The 25,359-nt window shown below is 43.1% G+C and overlaps 1 protein-coding gene across 6 annotated transcripts in view; it reads right to left on the bottom strand.

Moving 5' to 3' along the window:
• Positions 1-292: 292 nt before the first annotated feature.
• The window catches only part of LOC133501818 (ELKS/Rab6-interacting/CAST family member 1-like), a 30,241-nt gene continuing 5,174 nt past the window's right edge, over positions 293-25,359 (bottom strand). For 4 of the 6 annotated variants that reach the window (XM_061821838.1, XM_061821835.1, XM_061821837.1 and 1 more), the window contains 19 exons: positions 23,487-24,263; positions 22,850-23,038; positions 17,390-17,681; positions 16,897-17,024; positions 16,332-16,406; positions 16,091-16,246; positions 15,730-15,897; positions 15,393-15,560; positions 14,944-15,081; positions 14,120-14,260; positions 13,846-13,986; positions 13,513-13,706; positions 11,217-11,352; positions 11,018-11,149; positions 8,656-8,816; positions 8,196-8,343; positions 5,172-5,267; positions 3,427-3,612; positions 294-2,183 (listed from right to left, as the gene is read on the bottom strand). In XM_061821838.1, coding sequence (XP_061677822.1) covers positions 2,046-2,183; positions 3,427-3,612; positions 5,172-5,267; positions 8,196-8,343; positions 8,656-8,816; positions 11,018-11,149; positions 11,217-11,352; positions 13,513-13,706; positions 13,846-13,986; positions 14,120-14,260; positions 14,944-15,081; positions 15,393-15,560; positions 15,730-15,897; positions 16,091-16,246; positions 16,332-16,406; positions 16,897-17,024; positions 17,390-17,681; positions 22,850-23,038; positions 23,487-24,032 — 3,333 coding nt within the window. In that variant the 5' untranslated portion in view covers positions 24,033-24,263 and the 3' untranslated portion in view covers positions 294-2,045. Of the gene's footprint in view, positions 2,184-3,426; positions 3,613-4,911; positions 5,013-5,171; positions 5,268-8,195; positions 8,344-8,655; positions 8,817-11,017; positions 11,150-11,216; positions 11,353-13,512; positions 13,707-13,845; positions 13,987-14,119; positions 14,261-14,943; positions 15,082-15,392; positions 15,561-15,729; positions 15,898-16,090; positions 16,247-16,331; positions 16,407-16,896; positions 17,025-17,389; positions 17,682-22,849; positions 23,039-23,486; positions 24,264-25,359 lie in introns of those variants that run through there. The other 2 variants (XM_061821839.1, XR_009795288.1) reach the window with 2 other exon arrangements.

Genomic DNA, 25,359 nt, shown 5'->3' with positions numbered 1-25,359 from the left:
AAAAAAATACAGTGGAATCTTAACTTAGGAGTTTAAGTTGCCTCAATGTATATTTTTTGTATATCGGAATGATACTGCCTGAAAGTGGCCAAGTATGGAAGTAAATATTTTCCATCATTCACCGTTTGAACTGTAAAGTGATGACATTTTCAATTGTCGCATTTCAGTGCAACTTTTCAATGTTTAAAAATTCAACCGGCGACAATTCGCTGTCTGAAATTCACCGTCTGTGCCAACAGCCAGCCAATCGCAGTCACGCTTTCTTCGTCACGTGACGTCACGTGAAGAAGAAACCGTAACTGCGATTGGCTGGCTGTTCGGCTGTGACCTGAAGTAACCCTGCCTGGTGGCACAGACGGTGAATTTCAGACAGCGAATTGTAGCAACTATTGAAAATGTCATCACTTTACAAATTTATATTTCAAATTCAAATCCTGGTGGCACTAATTTACTTCCATACACTTGGATTTGGATTAAAAACGGCACTGAAAATTTGTATTTTGACTACATTTTAAAATTCACATTTTCAATAGCTGTATTTCAGTTTGACTTTTTTTAATGTTAACAAATTCAGCATGTAGATAGAGAGAGAGAGAGAGAGAGAGAGAGAGAGAGAGAGAGAGAGAGAAATCAACCTTTCAAAATTCAAACGCAATATTTTCAGTCTCCTGAGATTCACCTGGCTAAAATTCAGTCTAAAATTCAACGTCCAAATTCTGTGTAAAAACAGGCAGGGTTACTTCAGGTACCGCAGACCAAGACCCCGCTCGATGCCCCGCAGGCGGACGAGTCCCTGTCGATGGCACGCAAAGGAGCCTCCGCTCAGGGATGGAACCGTTAGGACGGAATTCTGACTCGCACGCTTCTCCCGTGAACACCCCGTGAAGCCCTTCCCATTTATAAAAGAAAAAAAAATAAAATAAAACTACGTGAAATGTGCTCGCGTCCACTCACCAAGAGGAGCGCCTGGAGTCAACGTTCAGACTTTGTGCTCAAGTATGTTATCGCAGTACGGCGGAGCCTCGAAAAGATCTCAGTCGACATTCGGAATTGGACCACAAATTTGGGGAAAATGCGCCGTGAAAATTGAATTGTGACTCGCACTTGTGACTGACAACTCAGCGGCGCTTTCTGGTCACTTCTTGGTTGGTGATGATTTTTGTTCGACTCTTCAAGTCTGATGCGTGTGCGACCTCTGGTGGCGCAAAATAGAATTGCTGAAAGAAATGTTCAAATTACGCAGAATGTAACAGAACCTTTGTTTCTGTTTCATTTTTAGTGCTGTTAACTTTTAAGTCCAAATATTTGCTTTCAAACATTTTGTCTTTGTGCACTTTTGTATTTTGCAATATTTAAGTGCAAGTGTGAACGTTCCAATTCTGCACATGACCGGGATCAATAAAATAATACAAAAATATTAAGAAAACATTTTAGGAATCCAACCTGTTTTTTGGTGGACAGGTGACCTACGACATTATTTCATTTCATTAGCATACACATAGTTCATATTTGAATGTTTTGAGGGAGGAAGTATTATTTTTGAATTGATTTGATCAGTTTTAAATGACTTATCCGATAAAGTGGTACACGGAGAGCTAAGTATTTTTTTTTTTTTTTTTTTTTTTTTTGGTAGTATCGGAGTTAATATTCCCTATGGTCATTTCATCCTGCTATTCTAAACTAAATTGTCCGTAGGTGTGAACGCGAGTGTTTGTCTGTCGACCAATCCCGGGGCGCGCTCCAAAAATCACCCGGCACGAAGTCAAGCGCCGCGGACGACGAATGTTTGACACTCGGGAGTTCCTGCGTGTTCTCAAATTGTGCAACGATGTCGTGGCGTGTTCAAGATTGTGCTATTTTTGTCCCACTTGGGTTCTTAACAACGAGCGTATCAAATATGGGACGGGAAAGCAGTCTCAGGTGAGTTTTGGGAGGAGACCTCCGGTGTTGTAACCCCGTTGTAAAGGTCAGAGGTGAAATGGTGTGGACCGCCGCTGGAGTCGGGGGGGGGGGGGGGGGGTTCGGGCAGAAGCGCCAAACCTGGGTCAGCACGATTCCTCCAGCGCGTTGACGACCTGCTCCAAGATGTCAGGGCAGCAGTCGGCGATCTGCTGCAGGACGCAGTTGGCGTACTCCTGCAGGTCGCCGCTTTCCTTCTCGCACAGCTCAAGCTCCTCCTCCAACTGGACGCCACAAAGGCACAACGTCAGGCTTCAAAATCCAGTCGCATAACGTCTTTCATGACGTCTTATTTATTTTCACACTTGGGCTGGATTTACGCTGCAGGCGCAACTGCACAATTCTGATTGGACGCAAATCATATTTTTGACTTTCTACATCCGCGTACATTTTCCTTGTGAACTTTAATAAAGCGGTGTTCCTTTAGCATTTCTGCATTTTTGTTTTGTTTCAAAGATTTAGTTAACTCAAGTTATGAGTGAATTTTTTTGTTACTTTTGGTAAAAATATTTTTTTTACATTCCCCCCCCCTCATTATTGCTTGTTTAAAGTTATTCTGCAGGGTTTTTAATTAAAAAAAAAAAATGTCTACAAGGCTGGGGACACTCCCAGCCTAGCCTAGTCTACTACTAAAGCATACATTATAAGCAAAAAATAAATATATTTCTTAAATTATTTTATTACATAAAGTATTTAAATTATACATGTATTCCTACTATGCAGTTTATTATCAGGGAAAGCTAAAAAAATGCTTTGAAAAAAACTAAGTTTTTTTTAGGCTTGGAACACATTATTTCTTTCTCCATTCAGTGCAATGGGAAATATCGACTCGGTTTTCGAACAAATGACTTCTCGAACCACCTTCCGGAACGGATCGTGGTCGAGGACCGAGCCTCCACGTTTGGGAGAATTTTTATAACTTCTTGTGTCCCAACGACATCGACTTCCTGGCCACAACATTAGGAGCACCCTGACAAGGAAATATAGAAAATCTCAATGGTTGGAGTTTGTACTAAGAAGGGGTTTCCAATATTCCAATAAAAGACTTTTTACAAATTAATCTCTCATATATACACAAAAGTTACAATGGCTTAAATTAAAACGAAGACCTCGCACTGGTCGCTGCTGACACCAATTCGGACTTGCAGTGCACGTTTTGACGTGTGTTGATTTGCATTGGGCGTCTGCATTTGTCATAAATCCTTCCGATCGGTCACACCCACATTGACGACGCCTACGCTGCAATCACATTGGCGGATTTTTGATTGATTCCAATCTTGAGCTATCCAATTGTACGTGTTTTTTTTTTTTTTGTTTGTTTTTATGTTGTATTTACGCTGCCACGGCGCATGTCGCAGTTGTGCAACTTGGAAGCAAAAAAAAAAAAAACCCAAAAACAAGTTGCATCATTTGAAGCACGGCGCCAAAATCCTCCCCCGAGACGACGAGCGCGTTTCCCTCCTCTACCTGTTCGGCCGTCATCTTCAGGAGCGCCTCCTCCCAGTCGTCCGGGTCGCTGCGGTGGTAGTGGGCGGGCGGCGTGAGCCGGCCCAGGATGTTCGGGTCGCGGTCGTGGCAGAGGTCGGTCAGGTGGGCGATGTAGAGCTTGAGCTTGCTGCGGTTCTGGCACAGGGCTACAACAGGGGTTATCATCTGCGGGGGAGAGAGCGATGAAGATGTATTTATCTTTTAATTTAGGCGGGGAGCATGATGACGACGGCATAAGCACGGCGGCGCCGATCGCCATTTTCCCGGTGCTGTCCAATTAAGATACGACAGTATATGGAGCCAGAACACGACTAACGAAACAAGTGGAGGCCCTGAAAAACGTAAAATACGTCCAATAATTCATTTGGATACAGTCCGAAAGGAAAATGTTGTATGCACTGTCAGAGAATGACAATAAAGGCTTTTGATTTGATAAAAACAACAAAATGGAAAGGAAATGTGACATTTTATATAACATGTCATTACAGTACATACTTTAGTATTCATGAGTTGGCTGACGGGGGTCTTTAAGTGGGGGGGGGGGGGGTGCCAACTGAAGAATGTCAAGAGCAAAAAAATGAAAATAATAGCTCGTAAAACAGGTCATAGCGCTCATACGTCACGTTTGTTTCTTTTAATAACATTTATCTTTCAAAGTGCCTCTTTTTTTAATTACAATTTTAACTTCCTGCCTAGTGCCATTAAGTTGCATTTTTTTGCCGCTTATCCTCACAAGGGTCGCGGGGAACCTATCCCAGCTGTCAACGGGCAGGAGGCGTGGCCGCACTCACAATCACACCTAGGGGCAATTTAGAGTGTCCATTTAATAATTATCCGTCCATCCATTTTCTTGGCCGCTTATCCTCACGAGGGTCACTGGAGCTATCAACGGGCAGGAGGCGTGGTACACCCTGAACCGGTCACCAGCCAATCGCAGGGCACATCGAGACAAACGACCAATCGCGCTCACAATCACACCTGTCTGACTGTCCAATTAATAGGGTTAGCATGTTTTTGGGGATGTGGGAGGAAAGCGGAGTGCCCACCCGGAGAAAAGCCACGCAGGCACGGGGAGAACATGCAAACTCCACATAGGCGGGGCCGGGATCGAACCTGGGTCCTCAGAACTGTGAGGCCAACGCTTTGCCGCCAGCGCAATAAAATAAACGCTGCTTTTTATTTTTCAATGGAATCTTTATCAGAGCCAATATTTGTTTCACCAATAAATATTCTAAGCCACTTAAGCGTTCTGGTACCATAACTGTTATTGACGTTTGTTTGTGTGCAACCCATCATTAGAAAAGACATGCGAAAGATAGAAGATGAAGAAGATCATCCACGAAAAGACAACGAACACCAACGCGCAGGGCGGGACAACGAAAAATACAAATGCAACATGAACGGGTGGTGAAAATGCAATGATGCAGTGACAAATTCTATGATTATTTTTTTAGTCAAGCTCACCCTTTGGAAAAAAGTGGCAGAGAGAAAGAGAGAGAGGAAAAAAAAGAGTGGGGCGGGGGCACGATGTGGGTCGGCTACGCCCAAATACCCTCCTCGTCGTCCTGTCGGAAGCCGGGTGCAGCGTTGGGGTGGGGGGGTGGGGTGGGGGGGGGGGACATTTGGTTAGTGTGTGTGGCAAAAAAAAAAAAAAAAAGGCAGCACCAGCAAACGTTTAGTCGGGCAGAAGAAGCAACCAACAGAACCGAGGTGGCCATCCGTACCTGGTCCGGGGAGGGCTTGTGGTTCGTCTGCTCGGGGCCCGTTTTCAGGTGCTCGTCCTCGTAGTTGTCCGCCATCAGCTTCATGCGGTTCTGAGTCTGGCAGAAATACAACCAGATAGGTGGCTCCGATTTTACTGGGTAATAATTGCATTATATGACATTTTGATACAGATTTTTTTTTTTTTTTTTGCACGCCAGTCAGGGTCTTCGGATTTTGAGTAAGTGCTAATATCGAGTTCGAATCAGATACCTTGGCAATGAAAGAGACGGCATCCAAATTGGCTCATCCGTCTTAAATTAAAATATCCCAAAAATGACACCATCCAGATAGATTATTTGGGTCACAAAATTTCATGAAAATTATGGGAATTCATGAAAACTAACAAATATACGTACTGGATTTTTAATTAATTTTTTTTTTCAATTAAAATATCCCAAAAATGACACCATCCAGATGGAATATTTGGGTCACAAATTTTCATGAAAGTTATGGGAATTCATGAAAACTAACAAATATACGTACTGGATTTTTTTTATTAAATCAAAATATCCCAAAAACGACACCATCCAGATGGAATATTTGGGTCACAAATTTTCATGAAAGTTATGGGAATTCATGAAAACTAACAAATATACGTACTGGATTTTTAATTATTTTTTTTTTCAATAAAATATCCCAAAAATGACACCATCCGATGGAATATTTGGGTCACAAATTTTCATGAAAATTATGGGAATTCATGAAAACTAACAAATATACGTACGGGATTTTTAATTAATTTTTTTTTTCAATTAAAATATCCCAAAAATGACACCATCCAGATGGAATATTGGGTCACAAATTTTCATGAAAGTTATGGGAATTCATGAAAACTAACAAATATACGTACTGGATTTTTTTTATTAAATCAAAATATCCCAAAAACGACACCATCCAGATGGAATATTTGGGTCACAAATTTTCATGAAAGTTATGGGAATTCATGAAAACTAACAAATATACGTAATGGATTTTTAATTTTTTTTTTTTCAATTAAAATATCCCAAAAATGACACCATCCAGATGGAATATTTGGGTCACAAATTTTCATGAAAATTATGGGAATTCATGAAAACTAACAAATATACGTACTGGATTTTTAATTAATTTTTTTTTTCAATTAAAATATCCCAAAAATGACACCATCCAGATGGAATATTTGGGTCACAAATTTTCATGAAAATTATGGGAATTCATGAAAGCTAACAAATATACGTACTGGATTTTTTTTATTAAATCAAAATATCCCAAAAACGACACCATCCAGATGGAATATTTGGGTCACAAATTTTCATGAAAATTATGGGAATTCATAAAAACTAACAAATATACGTACTGGATTTTTAATTAATTTTTTTTTTCAATTAAAATATCCCAAAAATGACACCATCCAGATGGAATATTTGGGTCACAAATTTTCATGAAAGTTATGGGAATTCATGAAAACTAACAAATATACGTACTGGATTTTTTTTATTAAATCAAAATATCCCAAAAACGACACCATCCAGATGGAATATTTGGGTCACAAATTTTCATGAAAGTTATGGGAATTCATGAAAACTAACAAATATACGTAATGGATTTTTAATTTTTTTTTTTTCAATTAAAATATCCCAAAAATGACACCATCCAGATGGAATATTTGGGTCACAAATTTTCATGAAAGTTATGGGAATTCATGAAAACTAACAAATATACATACTGGATTTTTTTATTAAATCAAAATATCCCAAAAACGACACCATCCAGATGGAATATTTGGGTCACAAATTTTCATGAAAGTTATGGGAATTCATGAAAACTAACAAATATACATACCGGATTTATTTATTTATTTTTAAATACTCGCTCCGGTTTCCCTCAGAGGGGCATTATGACTGAACCCATACAACTCTTTAATCACCTCATCACATTTACGGATCAAATTTATGAAGTAGTTTTGGAATCACAAATTTTGATAAGAATCATGGAAGTTGACACATGATTTGCCTTCGCGGGCCACACAAAAACATGTGGCAGACCGGATCTGGCCACGGGGCCTCGAGTTTGACACCTGCGCTGTAGGGCATATTTTGCTTAAAACAATTGTTATTGCAAACTAAATGGGGGGGGGGGAGATTTTTAACTGTAAAATTAGTGTTAGCTTTGTAACAAATAGGGGCGGAGTCATAAGTACTCACTCAAAGAACAAAAGAACAAATACATATATATATTTTTTTCTATAACAATTTGCCGGAGATAAAAGAAAATGTATTAACGGTATGTTTGTATGACTTTGTGGAGATTTCCCAAAGGTTACTGATTCCAAGGGGAAGGGTCCATCTGAAGACTTCCTCAGCTAACACCAGAGAACTTTACATTTTTTTTTATTTTTTTTTATTTTTTTAAATCAGAACTTTCTTTTCCTTTGCCGCTTATCCTCACGAGTGTCTCGGGGAGTGCCGGAGCCTCCATTTCCATTTTGATTGAAATAATATTGATATAAAAGATAGAGACCACATCAAATAAAATGTAGTATGTGACCAAACATTCTTTACAATTAAAAAAAGTCAGCCATGAACACTTAAAGAATGTCCATTTTCCAAGTGGAATAATTCATATCATAATTTGGTCAAGTCTCGCTAAAGAAGCCACATGAGAATGAAAACGAGTTCCAACGCGGAACAAAATGTTCACGAGGGAGCGAGGTTGTATAAAATTTACGTTATGGGAACATCCAACTACTTCAAATAGACATTTTGAGCCGGGATGCGGACAGTCCGTTTCCGTTTCCGATCCCGTCAGGGTACCGACAGAAGAACTTTGACAGTTTCCCCTAAACACAGACGAGGTTTGCAGCGACGTCGTTTTTAAAGAAAAAGAATCTCATTTTTGCATGACTATCATTGTTTGAATTTTTTAAATCTGCGGTTGTTTTCCAAAAGGCTCATTTAAGTGACGTCGATTTGAGTTATTGATCTCCAAAAACATGCCCCGCCCACCTGCTGCTTGAGCTGCTGCACCAGTCGATCTTTCTCCCGCTTCAGCAACGACACTTCGTCCTGGGTCTTCTTCTTCTTGGACGACGACAACTCCAGCAGGGCAATGTTTGCGTCCTTCTCGCTGATGGCCGCCAGCAGCGCCTCCTGCCTGTGGGTGGCGGGAGTCGAACAATGTAAATGCACGTAAACACGCTGCGCCGCCACACAGTGAACTGAAAAGTACCTGCAATCGATGAAATATAGAACATTTTTTTCATGCAATTTTACACCTCCTGCATGGTTTCAAAACATTTTAAAAAATAGAACATAAAATGCAGATAAAACAGTGTAGGTGTTGTGGTAACTCTGTGCACGCATGTGCCTCTAAGAGGCGGGGCCGGGCGGGGCCTGGTGGTGACACGCGTGAGCGTCTGGTGGTGTGCAATTTATGGGATTGTGCAAATTTTGATGCAGTCCTCACTTCATCTCCAGCACCTCCTCCAGGTGCTTCCTGCGCTCGGCTCGCAGCGTGGTGAGGTGGGCCTCCTTCTCGCACAGGGACTGCTGGGTGGAGGACAGCTTGGCCCGCATGGACTCCAGCTCCTGCTTCACCTTCTCCATGGCCCCGAGTAGCTCCTCCATCTTGAAACACACACATCAGTTTTCAATAAGAATAGAGGAAATTATTTTATTTTAGCCAAGGATGAATTGCTCGGACAAGACAGAGGGACGGTTTTTTTGTTTTTTTTTGGAGTGGTGGTGGAATGGGTGAGTGGAGGAGCATTCAGTGATGGGAGAAGTTATATTTACCTGTTGTTTGCTGCTTCTATGCAATCAATGAACACTTTACGCGGGACAAACTCAATAGTGTCATTTCCTAAATCATAACTGTTGGTTGTAGCATGAAAGAGACATGAGACTGGCACGGAATAAAAGCTGGATATACACCAAGCGGATCATTTTTCATGTTTTTTACTTTTATGTTGCACAAGTGAATGAATGCACAAGTGCAAATAATCCATTCTGGCTCCCCGTGAAAAACCAACAAAACATTTTGTAGTGTTTAAAAAAAAAAAAAAAACATAGCACTCTACAGTATTGTACCTCATAAAAAAACTATACAATAATAACATGAAAACAAAATGTAAAGACTTAGCCAGTTTGTGAATCTTAATTCCATGTATTCACGGTGCGGGTCATTGTGATGGGTGCGGCTTGGCCGCAACTTAAAACACGCCTACACAAAGAAGCGTTTCAGAACTGACCCAGTAAGCTAGAGCAAGTCATTTATTTTCAGATAGAGAATAAATGCTTGTGACTATTTTCTATTTTTGTTTTCTATAGTCTGTCTACATGTGTTGATACACCGTTTGTGTTCAGCTTAAAGGGTTATAAATGTGACCTTGTTGCTCATCTCGTTAGCCTATGGGATGTGTTAGCATTGCGCCAGAGGACTCTCTCAGAGTTATGCAGTGTTTGGTGAAATACGCGTACGGTAATTCTCTTTTAGTGTAGTACAACAAACAGCTTGACAAAATCATTTGGCATCTATTTGTGAGAAGCTGGAGTATTTCCTATAAAATGTAAATTTTTGCTCGCTACTCAAGACTCAGAAGAAATAAGTCTCAAACTGTTGGGTACTCTTACGTAACGGTATTGTACTGAATATTGGCTCTCTGTGCATGTGGGTTGCTCAACATGTTCAGTCAGTGTAAATACGGGCAACAATACCAGATTTGTGTCACTTGAATTGCGCATGGAAATAAGACAGACACAGTACAGACATTAAATTGGAATTGGGCACTTGGAAACGGAAGTGTAAATCCAGCCGAAAAAGTTATTGGTTGTTGTACTTTGCAATGCTGCATATTACAAAGGGAGATTTCAAATATTTTGAACAATCAACTGGCTTCAATACAGAACAAAATGTTAGCAAAACCCTCAAAGTCCAAACCGCAAACATGCAAATAAGCACCTGACACGGAAGATTTTGTATGTGGCTCTTATATTGCATCATATCAGATTTTGAAAGCGTACCTAAAATTGTGGTCAATGTGCTTTAGTACTCAAGAGATGCCCAGAAAATTCAAATTCAAATGTGTGTGCGTCCCAGGTGACTCATAAACACTGGAGGTTTTATAAACAAGCAGCAGGTAAACAAACATGACAACTAGACAGCAACAAGTCCAACACAATGTAGTGCAGTCTTCCCCTGCCGTCCCCAAGGAGGTTTACAATTGCCTATTGTATCTACGCCACAAGAAAGCAGCAAAGTACTACTTACTACTACTTAGCTCTTCTCCTTACTTCAACATACCTCCTCGGCACCAAGATGCCACGAGATGGCGCCAAACCGATACTTTTATATTAGACAGAACTTTGGCCTGAGAGCAAAGACAGTGAAAAGGTGATTGAAAAAAAAAAGGTTGCCCAGAAAAGTGGGGTGGGAGGGTGGGGGGGTGGGGGGGGCTCACGGTACAACAATTAACTCATTTTTTGTCAATTTCAGGCTGCATATGTGCAGAAGGTGTTGCTGTCCACGGTGCTGTGTCACCTCTGAATGAGATTTTCACGTACACACACACAGGCAGGGCTCATACCTTGGACCACTTTAAGTGGGCGAGGTTGGACTCATGCATTGCATTGAGTGAGTACTTCTGACGGGCGGTGAGTAGCGGAGAGAGGAAGAAGAAGGAGAGAAAAAAAATGACAAAAGAACTGAAAGAGGAGGCGGGGAGGCCAGCAAAGACGAAGGATGTCAATTTAAAAAAAGGATGATGACCACAACCTGGTTTTGCTCCAACCAACGTGATGCCAGTTGTTGCGCCAGCCATGCCTGGTACCTGTTTCTCCTGCAGGGACCTGGCAGCCTCTTCTTGGGCGAGCACCATCTCTCGCTCGGCGGTGATCTGCACGCTCTCTCTCAGGGCCTCCTCCAGCTCCTCGATGCGCTCCGACTTCTGACGCAGAGAGTCCTGCGGCGCGGCAGTCGCCAGTCAAAAAACGCGTTCGCGTCGATCGAGTTTCACACGCGTGCCTCACCTTCACCTGCAAGGAGCTCTCAGACATGTTGTCCTCACGCTTCTTGGCCTCTTCCATCAGCCGAGCATTCTTACTTTTCTCCACCTGCTCCTTGTGCTTGAGCGACGCCACCTTCTTTGTCTGGTCTTTCATTTGCCTGCAGGGGGCAACGGAAAGATAGAGACGGCATCAGCCGGGTTACGCTCAGAGAATTCCCATTAAGCGGAGCCAAATATAAGCATTCCGCCTTCCCCGATAATCCAGTTTCTTTATAACAACGGTTTCCACCCCGTGTGCCGACTCACATTAGAGTGTCAGAGGTCATCAGGTGTGCCGCAGGGAAATGATCCAAGTTTACGCACCGAACTTTCCGGCCTATAAACCACGACTTTTTTCACACACTTTCAACCCTGCGGTTTATGCGGTGATAAGGCTAATTTGTGCATTTTTTTTCTCACCGCCGCAAGGGGGTACTCGAGCGGAAAAGGTAAGCGTGAGACCGCTGGAATATGTGTGCAGAGGAAGTGACTTTTACCGGTCCGACCCTGTTAGCGCTGTGCTAGCGTGTTACTGTGTGTCTCAGTGATTTTTACCAGTATGTTGTTGGTTTTTTTTTTTTTTTTTTTAACGGCCCTGTTAGTGTAGCGGTAGTGTTAGCACCTTAGCGTTAGCGTGACGGCGTTAGCGTTAAACTCTCTGTGAACTGTCTTTCCTTGTAAATATCTCGTGTTTGAATGTGGGTTTCAATGTGGGCACTTGCGGCTTTTACAAAGCTGCGGCGTATGTACGCACCAAATGGTATTTTTTTTTTTTACAAATGTACTGGGTGAGGCTTATAACCAGGTGCGCCCTGTAGGCCGGGAATTACCGAAATTGGTCTGAAAATTATCGACAGTATTTACAACAAATGAAGCGTACTTGTTTTGATCGGTCAATGCCTGCATTGCATAAGAAGAGGCAGAACCCTACTAGATTGTGAAAGGTACATCATCACCTGTGAAAATTCACACAGCAGAAAAAGTCAAAGCAGTGGGGAAGTACACTTGTGGGTTCATTGAGACGGGACGGGATTATCGTTTTAGTTAACAAAGCGTTCTCTCGAACCTCACAATTTCACCTCCTTGGAGATTGTTGAAGCTATCCTCAAGGCACATATTATTTGTGCTTGGGCCAAAGCCCTGTCTAAAATAAAAGCAGTGCTTGGGTATCATCTTGAGGCATCTTGGTGCCTCAACACTCATCTGAAGTGAGGAAAGGAGGTTGTACATCATATTTTTGTTACCACATTTCTTTGCAGGTCAAACAGCAGTAAAAACTTTAGTTAAGTTTATATCTCAAGTGTCTAACTTACTATCTTTGTACGCTGCATCCTTCTCATTTGAAGGATGGTACTACTGCTACACGTAATACACACAAATGCCAGTCCATATAAAAGGGGTTGATGCACATAAATTAATTTTAAAAAGTCATGCTTTGGCAAGGTCGTAAAAAAAAAAAAGGCCTTAATTGTGGTGAATGACGAAACAGACGACGCAAAACAAGTAACAAGACAGCGAGGAGATGCACCAACCTGGAGGTCAAACTGGCGGGGTGAAGGATTTCCATTGAAAAAGAGAGAGAGAGAGGATGAGAAGAGGAGGAGGAAAGCACAAAAACAGAACTTATTGCAGTACAGTCTCGTCTTGTGCTCTCACGTTGAGCATCTCATCAGCAAAACACGCCAAATACGTATATAAAGCCCGAGTGGAAAATTGAGCACAGGTGGCCAACGTGGTGCCCGTGGGCCTGTTCTGAAAAGAGCTCACCAAGCAGGGGACAGTGGAATTTTCTAGGAATGTTGGAGAACATTTAAAGAAGCAAAACTTTGCGTATTGATATTTATCTGTTCCCTAACAATTGTGAGAAATCATGAACACGGTCAGTGTCTTCACATATTATAAAATGACGACCATTAATTGTTCATAATTAATGAATAGATCAAATTGTGTACAAATAAGATCCAAATTTCTTTACGTTCCTCCTCGATGCTGCTGTTGTATTTGTCTTTGTTTTGCTGGTTGCTTTTGTATTATTAGACGCCGAGTACGCATCTGAACGTTGCTGCCGTGACCATTGAATTTCCTTCACGAGATGAATTAAATCCACGCATCGCTCAGCCCAACTGTAAACTACCGTACAGTACACATCCAATAATATAAAGGCAGGCCTTTTTTGCAACTGGACTGATTGGAACCAAATGTTTTTGGGCCAGTGAGTCTACGTTTTCCCCCATAAATGTTAATGGAAGCCCATTTCAAAAACATCATGGAAGACCCACCCCTCCAGCTCATTGATCTTCTTGTCTTTGTCATTTTTCTCATTTTCCATTTCCCGGAGGATCTCCAGAAGACGGTCAACCTCAGCTTGCGCCTTCCCAGAATCCTCTTTGTGGCGGACCACTTCCTGTTCCAGGCTCTTAATGCGCTCCGCCAGCTCGGTATTGGCCTGAGCCTCCAGAGCTGCATTCTGAGCCTGGGAATGAATGACAGAGAGAAAGGGAGAAAGGGAGAAAGGGAGAAAGGGGGATGTGAGCTTCCTGTGGTCCGGCACGGTCTCATGACGGTTTGATCCTAAGAACAACAGCAGCTACATTTCCAAACGGCCATCTTACTCTCTTGAGGTGGTTATCCAGTTTGAGACACTCCTCCCTCTTCTGCTCCAGGGCAATCTCCAGACTCTTGAGTTTGGAGTCCTTCTTCAGGCCCGAGGAGGCCAGCGATGACGCGTGCTCCTTCAGGTCCAGCAGAGACGTCTGAGCACGGGGCCCGAAGCAGAAAGCAAAGCGGTTCTGCCTTACTAAAGTTGCACGGCAACCGTGACTCACAACGGGAGAAACTTGGCTGATGGTCTGTGTTAGGAATGACTAATTTGTGCTTGTTTGTCACCTCTCTGTCTGACAGGTCTCCCTGCAGTAAACTCAACCTCTCCTTCAGCTCTTTCAGCTCCTTCTTGGTGCACTCCAGCTCCTCCGTCTTCTCTCGGTCGTCTCGGTCTCGCTGCTCCTTCAGTCGTTCGATGATGCGCTCCTACCGCAAACGGTAGAAGGTAATAAAACACGCTCGTTCCAGACATCCGTGTGTAAAAATAGATCACATATGGCTCTGAAAATGAATGCAGGCTCCAATTTTCCAAGCCAAACTATATATTAATAGATAATTTGGTGTATGAACACAGGGAATGCAGTCACCATGATTTGACGGGCGCGTATGCGTCCGTGCACCATCGCACTCGCAAATGTGCACAGTCGAGCACGAAGAATGACGCGTAAAATTTGTAGAAATAAATAGATATTGAAAGACGTCGCTTATTTTGTGTAGTTTTGACCAATGTTCCCTCCAATGTGCAATTGCGCACTTGTCGCACACTCAGCGTACATGAAAATCGATCTAGCGCAGTGAACCACAGCCTGACGACTTTTTTTTTTTTCTTTCTTTTTTTACACTGAAGCACACGGTCTCCAAGAACAAGCTGCTGCTCAGATTAGCTGATACCGCCCCCCTCGGCTATTAAAGGGGTACATTCATAATTACAAACAGAACACACATCCGCAACTTTATATCCGCGGGCATGACTGGTAGACCACACCCGTAACTTTATATCTGCGGGCATGACTGACCACACCCGTACATTTTTCAAATGTGAGTGGCTGGGAATGGGTGTTAATTTACTCATCGGCGTGTGGTTGTGCGTTAAGGGGTTTGGTTGCTACCTTTTCAGCAAGAGACTCCTCCAGCGTAGTGAGGGCAGTGTCCGTGTTGGAAGTGTCGGCCTGCAAAGACTTGACTCTCTCCTTCAGGCTGCTCATCTGCTTCTCCTTGTCCCGAAGCTGCTCCTGCAGGTTCTCAATCTTCAGAGGGAACATATTCAGTCAGCCATATCATTCTTAAAAGGTGGAGAACATGGGTGTCCAAACTCCTCCACCTCCCGGGGGGGCAATTTGCAGCCTTTTTAGGGTAGGGTAAAAATTAACTACAATGTAAAGAATACACATAATAGCTTGACGGATTGGTTTAAATGTGATTTGATAAATTCAAGTGGCCCTTCCATCATCCTTCATTTTTTTCCCACCCGGGGGCAGCCCTCAGAGGAAAACGCTTGGACACCCCGATGCAGAACCTTTTTGAAGTGTTCACATTATCGACTTTCAGCTCCCCTCACCTTCTTCTGCAGTACGTTGACTTTGCGCTCCTTCACTTCAAGCATGTCCTTGAGGTCGTGGATCTCTCCGCTGAGCGTGCCCTTCTCTTCGGACACTTCCTGGATCTGCTTGCTCTTCTTATTCAGAGTGGCCTCTTTCTCTTCCAAGCGAAGACGCAAGGCATCCACCTGACCAGGTAAGATCAAACCATTTACAACTCATTGCGGCACTCACGTGGAGATGTAATGGTCCAAACGGTCTTCTTTGGTTTTCAACAAGCTCAGACATTTTCGTCCAGCTGACGAGGTGCGAACGCTGAGTAACATAAACCCCGTTTTGACCGCGGCTCTGCTGTACCTCTGTCTGCAAAATGGCAGCTCTCTGCTCCTTGGCAGTAAGCGACTCCTTGAGGACTTCGATGTGCTGTTTGCTGTCTGAAAACTGGTTGGTGAGCGTCTCCAGCTTGGTCTGCAGGCCCAGCAGCTCGGTGTCCTTCCTGCAGAGGTCCTGCTTCACCTGCTCCATCTGGGAAAAATCAACAACAGCACCAAATCTGGTTTGCAAAGGGAGGGCTGGAAAAGTTCTGGTAAGCTTGGATGGGAAGTTAAGATAAAAATAGTTAAGTTCCTGTGAACTCGCATGGAAACTTTCCACTTTTGAATATCGCCAGAATTGAGCCACCCTTCTCCTCATCTAAAACCCACAGAACTTGTCCGACCTTGCTCTTCATGAACTTGGTGTGGCTGCGGTAGACCTCCATCTGCTTCATCTCCTCCTGACGCTCTTCACAGCTCAGAAGCCCGTTGGACTTCATCATGAGCAGCTCCTCCTCCATGTCCCTCAGGCTGCGTTCCATCGAGTTGATCTTTGCATCCTGGGGTGACGAAGGAGTGCAAATGCGAGTGAGTCGAGGGGATCCATAGAATTCAGGTACGGTTCTTTGACTGCAGAGTCCCCACCTTCATGTCAATGACTGTCTGCAAAGCCTTAGTTTTGGTGGACTCTGGTGTTCCCTCATATCTGCGATGCAACTCCTGGTGATAGACAAGATTTACTTTATTATAATCCTGTGTAAATAAAATAAATCTCCAATTCATCGTAAAAAATTCTGCATAAAGTTATTTATATGGGCAAACAAGTGTACGGTCCTTTTTTCGTTGCCTCCATTAACAACTTATTCAAATGAAGTCACCTACTTGAAATAAATAATTCCATTCAGGATACAAAATATAGATTTTTGGTGATTTACATCTACAATTATTAGAAATAAATGCCTCAACCCTAATAGATACTCTGTATTTGAGTAAATAAACACTTAATTGTGGAAATTAGAGATAGTGTGTGCATGGCACACTTGCTGAAGAAAAAAAGTAGACCCTACGCACAGTAGATAGCAATCTGTTGTATAAATGTACCGAGGAGGGTATGAAAGATTGTCAAAACTTGTCGGTGTCATTCTGAGTGACAAATGTGGAAGTACCGTACAGTATCGTGTTGACTTCCCAAAGCTGAGGACGGCCTTACTTCTCTCAACGCAGTTATCTCTCTATCTCGCTGATCCAATAAGCTTTCAAGGTGGTGCCGGTGCATCTCTGCGTCCGCCAGCCTCCTGGTGCGCTCCTGGTCCTCCTCCGACAACTTCGCAGATGGACCTGGAAACACAGCACATTGTAAAAGGAGTGCTCACATCACAACAACTCTGTTGGGCTAAGAGTTGCTCATAGATGGAAAGATTTCGTATCAGATGAAGTTTTCAATGCATTGTACACGTCACCAATCATACGGTGGAAATATTTTTGGACTCATAGAAGAGCATCATAAATTCAGGCTGTCAATTGTGACTCACATAATTTTCTGTTTTGTTTTGACAGACCGTGAAAGCAACAAAAAGCTGCAAGTTCAAAAGTGTTTTCTTTCACCGTGAATATCTTCAATACGAACTGAGCCCCCACATATCAGCTTCTTTCACGGTAAACAATGCTTAGCTGAAAAACGGTTCTAATGTTCTGCCGCCCACCTTTACTCTGCAACATTTCTAGGAGTTTCTTGATGGATTCGTCACGGGCCCCCAGGGTTTGCTTCTGCGTGTCAATCCTCAGCTCCATCTCCTCCAAGGTTTTCCTGAGGAGGAAGAGCTCCTTGGCCTGCCGGTCGTGCTCGCAATGGAGCCGTCGGAAGTTCTCCTCTGTCGGTTCCGACGCCAGGGCCAGGTCCCGGCCTTGGACGGCGGGGTCTTGCTGCAGCAGCTGGTTCAGGTCCCTCTGGATCCTGAGCTCATCCTGGAGCGCCTGCACAGTCATCTGGAGATGCTGCGGGTAGGAGGAAAAATAAAATGCATCAGATCGTAACAAACGATAGAGTTCGTAGCCGTTTTCACCACAAGTTAATGCAGATGGAAGAGGACGGATTGGTTTTCCTATTGCATCTTTCTTCGAAAACTGACTACAGTAATCGCTGGCATGTGAGAACTTTACTCGTCACAAGCTCTCTTGTTTTTCTTCTCTTCGGTGAAACCTATCCCGGGCTGCTGGCTATTAGTTTTTACGCTCTTTTTGAAAACACCCGAAGATGCCGCAGGATGACGGAGAAGCTCTATCAAATAGGAAAAGTACTGCAATACTCTGGCGTCAAGGAGCCATGTTGGAGTCACACGTCTCCATTGAGAGGAACTTTTCAGCGGTTTCTGGTGAATTGAATTTCATCACATTAAGTGATTTTAGTTTAGTGGGCAGACCAATATCTTTCGAAAATCCAGATTTTTATTTTTGATATTCTTGATTTAAGAAGCTGTTTAAATATATTAATTCAGCTTGACACGCTTGTGTCTTTGTTTAGGTTGCTCCACAACTTCTATCAATACGACTAACTATTAAGTGGAGGAGCTACGTTTAGCCAGGTTTGTTAACAGAATAGATTGCAAGATACGCCGAGGCATCAAGCTTAAGATTTCATATGGATGGTGATTTCTGACCCACGGTTAGATAAACGATTGGCATTTTTTAGAATTAATATTAAATAGAACCTATGGCGTTAACATGTAACGTTCTGTTTTGGAATGTTGCCTTTCAAGATGCATTAAACATGGTCGCCAGTGGTTTGGGGAAGTTTTTTTCTTGCACATACAGCAAATAGCTTGAGTTTTGTCAACTTTTCATGTGTGTGGACAACGCAGACTATTCAGAGTCATGACGCCGACTGACGTGACAAAGAAGGAGCCAACGCTGACGAATACTGAAACAAACATAAATGAAAAAACGCATCTCACCCAATGTTTTCTTTTTTTTTTTTGTAGAACGTGGGTTCCTCAAACAACACGATTTACTCGGCTCCGGCAACCTTCGGGAACCTTTGTGAAACGTCAATGCATATCCTGGAGTTTCTTTGTTTTGTTTTTTGTATTTTTAGGCGACGGAGTTCAAGAGATCACACGAGACTTCTGGATCAGAGGTGGAACAGAATCTTTATGTTTTTGGTGTGCTGTGTTGAAACCAAAACTGTTAAATGGCTGATTTTTTTTTTTAACCTTTTATGTGGGGTATTTTAAGAGTGAAAAAGTTGTTCCAATTGGACCAGGCCTTAGCGCTTTCCATTTCTGTTCCCGACCAGCTCGCCAACAGTCGTTGGAAAAAAGTCGTCACGTGACTACACGTAGCTGGATTGGGCCTGCTGAAGAAATGTATTTTTCAATCTAGGGCTTAGGGTTTTTCCTTTTTTTTGTAAACTGAACTTTAAATAAAGTAAAAATAATGTTAATTATATATGGTTTGCTGGGGCTGTAAGCTACTATGGCTGCCTCTGGAATGGAGGCGCAAACCATGGCAGTTGGCAGGGGCATTAAAGCTGACAAATGTTTGTGTCTTTGTTTCCAATACTATATTGCTCTAGGCTTTGTGCATCAGCACTCCGTTGCTCATGTGTGTGTTCTTTGCTTAAAACACACGCAAAAATTACAATGATTTGCTGTCAAGTAATTGCACGTTTGTCTAGCACTTTACGAGTTGGTCACTTCTTGATTCGTGTAGGACGATGCAGGACTTAACACAGGGGCAGACGACCATTTTGTCGTCTTCCTTCTCACGTCACCTGTCGACAAAGTACAGTAGCGCACAATCCAGAGATGCTAGTTGTAGTTGTACCAATTTTGAATCCATTTTGTCCAAAGGAAATACGGGAAAAGAAATTGATCTATTACTGGGGTACCTTTTATTAACAGTGCAGGTTATGTTTTATGAATATCTCATGGTTCTTGTGTAAAATTTACCCTCTTAACTGTACAACAGCTGTTTTGGACATTGGACTCGCGCTGTGGATGAGGCATTGCTAATTCCCTTACCATTCAACAAATGGCTTGGCGGAGGTAATAACACGAGGAAATGATCCCGCCAGCAGCAGGGCCGCCCGAGACTGACGCATTTGTGAGTGGTGTTGCATTCCCTGCCCCAGAGCAAGTCAGGTGGTGAAACCCAATCGGGCCAATGTAGCGTTGCGTGGTTTGTGGCATTTGACGCCAGCCGGCGCTGCCGCGGAGCCGTAAAGCGAGGCCGCGTCACGCGACGTTCCGAGGCCACCGTCGGCCATTTCACAAAGCACACAACAAAGAGACACGTCTGCCTTTCTTTCAACCTCCACACTTGGTTTGTTCCTCCACCTCCTCCCCTTGCTCCCAACAATCCCATCAATACATGTGTGCCACGTTCAGCCGCCTCCTCCTTATCTCTCACCTCCAACACTTTTTGTCTATCTTCACGCTAACCTCCCGTTTTTATCGCCTTTTCGATCCCGTGACCACGGCTGACTCACTGGTGTGACTGCGCTAGTCCCCGACACCGCCCTACCCACAAACATGTCCTGAAATTCACTCAAAACATATTGATCCATTATATCAATACTTAATTTCACACCTGTATTATATTTAATGTTCAAAGACAGCATTCATTTGATTCTTATATTATAAAAATGTATATACATGAGATAAAAAGACCCGAAGTTTCCTACGTGAACCCGACTAAATTTTTCCACTTTTAGGTCCAATAGGAATAGCAAAATGATTTCTGTTTTCTAAATATCACAGTAATGACGACTGTACCCTCAATAAAATAGATTATGATGCTATTTAGCAATTTGGAAAGACCCAGATGATAATGTCATGTCTTTGAAAGCTTCTAAAAGGTTTATTGACAATTTTTTAATTAGAAACATCCATGGATGTATTAGAAGGTACCTCTGAAACACACAACTTCGGTGTGTAACATCAAGAGAAATTAAAAAGAAATAAGCCGAGATATCAGGAAGAGAATTGTGACTTGCACAAATCTGGTTCATAATTGGGTGCAATTTTCAAATGCTGAAATGTGCCACATTCATCTGTTTGAACTAAAAAAAAAATCATCATCATCACCATCACCATCATCATCATCAAATGTGGGTTACTTACACCAGTTCTGTCAGGACGTATCGGCCAAAAGTTCTCCCAATCATTGTGAGAAACTTATGGAAGAATATCCAAAGCGTTTTAACCCAAGTCTTCCCGTTTAAAGGCAGCAGTACCAAACACTGACAAAATGTAACTAAACTTCTGACTGACGATGTGTTTAAAGCTTCACATACAAATGAATCTACTTCAAATAAAATGAGGTTTTATCCCTCTTCAGTTTCATAAATGATATGATTCTGCTATATGCTTTACCAACATTATCGTTTGCAAAATTAGCCTTGGAAAAAGTCTGACAATTACCACAAAAAATGAATTGATCCAAGGTTAACTTTTTTGTTTCTAAGAAGATAATGTACGGCATGAAAATATTAAATGACTGGAATGTATTATTAATTAGTGACTTATTCAGAGATTCTTATCCTAAATAGACAAATAAAAAATGCGCGCAACAAAGGTAAATTGCCATTTGAGAGCCCTCGCCTCACTGAGTCATATAGAAAATCCAATGTTACGCTAGTAGGTAACACACTACAACTAGAAAGGGATGAAAGAGATGTCAAGATAAAACAAATGAAAAACAAACGAACAGCGACAGCAGCAATCAGCTGTAATCATAAAAACAAAAAAGACTTTGAAAGTGTGTGTGCGTGAGTCCGAGTAGGAGGTGGGAGGCCGCCATGTGGAAGCAAATCTCTTTAAATTACGAGACCCGCTGATTACCCCGCAGCTGCTCGGACATTACTGGAATTAGTCCACAGTGAATCTTCAACTCAGTGGGGGCAAATTAGAGAGATCTGCCCTTTCATTAAGGATCCCAGGAAAACAAGACGGCTATACTTCCTTCCAATCCCGCTCAGCTCCCTTTACAATCGTTGTAAATTCGAGGAAATAACTCTTTCGGGGAATGGCAACCAAATCTTGAACAATAACAAACCGAGACGCGCAAACCGGGCATGAGACCTGCGCGCCTCCACTATGTCGTGCATTAAGCAGCATCATATCATTGCGTATGTGTAGAAGAGGATTAACTAGATGCAAAAAACTGCCTGGAACCTGTACAAAGAGACAGCTAAGCACACTCAAGCTGACTCAGAAATGGGTCCAACTCGAGAATACATTTAAATCCACTGTGTTTCTTCCCCTTACCTTTTAATCACACTCAATCAAGGTTTGGGAACTGTGGACACTAACTATTGTAATGATGTAGGTGGAATTATTTCCCCATTCTTACTTGATGTGGAACTTCAGTTGCTGAACAGTCTACAGTCTCCGCTGTTGTATTTTGGCTTCAATGGGAGACGGACGGGCCTGGGCTGCTCGCAGGCCAGTCTCGTACTTTTACTAAGAAGCCAAGGTGTTCTAACGCATGCAGGATGTGGCTTGAATTTCTCTAATAATACTAAGCAGGTACGTCCCAGAAAAAGAGTTTGCTTGGATGGCAGCATATGTTACTCCAAAAACCTTTCAACATGTGCGTATCACCAATGACATGAGCACAAACACAACCCCATACCATCACAGATGCTGAGTTTTGAACGATGGTCTGAGAAGAATCCAGATAGTCCTTTTCCTCTTTGGTCCAGGGGACACTACATTTCCAAAAACAATTTGAAACGTGGATTCTTTATATCAGAGCACACTCTTCCAATTTGTGTCAGTCCGTCTCAGATAAGCTTGTGCCCAGTTAAGTCAGAGGCGTTTCTGGGTGTGGTTGCTACGTGGCCTTCACTTTCCATGGTAGAGTTTTTATTTACATGGAAGGAGTAGCATGGAACTGTTTCTTTCTGGTTCGCTACATTTGCATTTATACAAGCAGTGGTGCTTGCGTACACAGTAAGAGTCTGTGTAAAAAAAATTGCGATACTTCGATTCATAGGGGTTTTTTTGTAATCGAAATATTCAGTTAATTGTTTCAGACCTTTATACATTGATTCGATTTTCACAGTTATAAAGGCGTTCCGAAGAAACGCTAACTCGGAAATGGCCTGTGATGAAAGTGAGTTTGATACTCCTGGTCTAAGATGTTAAAGTAAGAAATCTCACCTGAGTTTCATCTTGAATCACACGGTATTGTTCCTTCCACACGGAGATCTTTGAAACCTCGTCTTTGCGGAGTGCCCTTTCCTTTTTCAGCTCCGGGCTCCAAAATGTCTTGATGGAATTCATGGATGAGCTCAGCTTGCTCTCTTTGACTTCCACTTCCCGCCGCAGCAACTCATTTTCTCGCAGAACCTAAGATACAAAGGTAAAGTCACAAGTTGTCAATACCTGCAAGTACGTACGCATGACATTTCGAGGTTGCGAACGTCATGCGGTGACCTAGTTTGAGCAGTGCCGTAAGAAAAATGGTCACGTGGCACCAGGAGGCACGCTTACTGAACCTGAACATGCGGTTCTTCATTTGAATGTTTCAGATTTATATCCTTTTAGTGTTTTTAACACAAACATTTGAGGAGACAGATACCAATCTCAGCTCTATGTATTTCTGAACTTGTACTTGGAAGAAAAATGCTTCGACACTAGCCACTACACTTGCCATTCACATATTATGGCAAAATTTCATATGTAAATACCGTCGCAGATCGAGAACCGCCTGCAACTGATTTTATGATTGCTAATTTGACCGTGATTCAATCAAGGAAAGGCAGCCCGTCGATCAAGAAGGATAGAAATACTGTACCTCTTTGAGTTGGGCCTGAAGGTCAAGTATGGTATTGTCCCTTGCCTGCCTTAAAGAATGCGGGACCGTGGAAGCCATGTGGTGGTCTCCAAAAGCCAACGCGTCCCCCGCCATCAAGCCCGCGGGAATTACTGCGCTCGAAGACACCGAGGTGGAGATGTTGGGGGTGCTCGCCGCAACCACGCCGCCACCCCCGCTCCTCGATCCGTAGGTCACTCTCTGCCGTCCCATGGTGGTCATGGCCACGCCTCCGCTTTTGGGGAGGTGCTCCCCCACGGCCACCTCATTGTCGCTCAGATACATCGGTCCCGAGGTGGCGTACGCCGCGTTGAGGGACTGGATGTTCTCCATGGAGAGCGTCTTGCCCCCGGCTCCTCCGGGACCTCCTCCGCTGCCTCCGGTGCTGTTGGTGCGACGGTGCCCCATCCGGGGGGAGCGAGGGAGGCGAGGGGAGCGACCCGATCCCTGATTTCCACCCCCGCCCGCATCCCTGCCGCCGCTGTGATTGGCGTCGCCTCGGCCAACTGAGCGAGCGCTACCGTACATGTTCTCCTGAAGCGAGGACGCAAGGCTAGCAGCAAAAGTTGAGTGGGTTTCCTTGTGTGTGCTAATAATCGGGCAGATTTGTGCTTGGGGTTGTTGTTGCTCAGCTGAAGGCAGAAGGCACGATGTTCATGATTGAATAAGTCTCTCCACTCTGACTGACAGGCGGCATAAGCAGACGTCCCGTTTCGAACAGGAGCCGATGCATCCGCCGTTGCTAAACGTGACGCTGATCTGCAAAACATGAACAGTCCTTTCCTGTAAATTGCTAATTTTGTAAGGATTGTGATTGCACATCCACTCGCAATGGGGTTCTCTGCACATCCAGCCAACCATTTTCCTGCACTTCCCAATCACCAGAAACCTATCCAATTTGACTCTTTTTGGTCCAAAAACTGTATACATTTATATAAATACCTTAGCACATCTATGCCAACAAAGTATAGTGACAGGCAGAAGAATTAAATGCTTTTCCACAAGATGTCATCATGTACAAATGTAATTTTATTCGGACGAACATGAGGCCATAAGAATTTGCAGGTTTTGTGAGCATAAGCACTCCCTTGTATGTGACTCACCAAACTGACATTGGAGCAGCATTACAAAAAAGTCACCTGGAAATAAGTTTGGGTTTTTTTTTTTTTTTCAGTCCCCTACTGCAGTTCGGTAACAATTGGGTTAGCTCTGTGGCCGTCACAAGGCTCCAACTAGTGTAATGCAGTAAAATTCATGCTAGCCACCGCAGGGTTCTTTACGGTTCTCGATCGCTCAAAAAGCAGAGCCCTGCCAGTACCACCACTGAAAACATTGAACTATTAGCGTAAAGCCGGGGAAAGTCTGTACGGAGGCCTGCACTGGATCACTACATCAACAAAAGCTCGAGTCTTCGGACATTGATAACGTGCAACTTGTACTGATTTCGGGTTGTTAAGCGTCCTAATCTTTTACTTGAACCCTTTGAACTTTGGACAAACAGAACTATGTATTGGAGCGGCGTAACAGCCATAATGCTTCTGAAACTGTCACTGGACCGCAGTCGGGGACAGAAACACTTGCCAGTTGGCAATTTTGCAACACTGCTCTCATGTCAATTTGGCAGCCACGGCCAAGAGAATCATATGCTCACAAAAAACAAAAAAGCTGTCAAATTCTGATGACCTCAACTTTGTCCAAATAATGCCTAAAACCAAACAGAAAAAAGGAAGTATGTCATTTTTGCTGAGTTGTTCTGTGGCGGTGTAGCACCCGTAAAATATGTGCCATGTCTCAATTAAGCTTCGAAAATATGTTTCCACTCAGATTGGCTAGCTGGAGTCTATCCCTGCTGACT

The sequence above is a fragment of the Syngnathoides biaculeatus genome, chromosome 6 (genome assembly GCF_019802595.1).
Source record: "Syngnathoides biaculeatus isolate LvHL_M chromosome 6, ASM1980259v1, whole genome shotgun sequence".
NCBI classification, from domain to species: Eukaryota; Metazoa; Chordata; class Actinopteri; order Syngnathiformes; family Syngnathidae; genus Syngnathoides; species Syngnathoides biaculeatus.
This window is presented reverse-complemented; position numbering and strand designations above follow the sequence as displayed.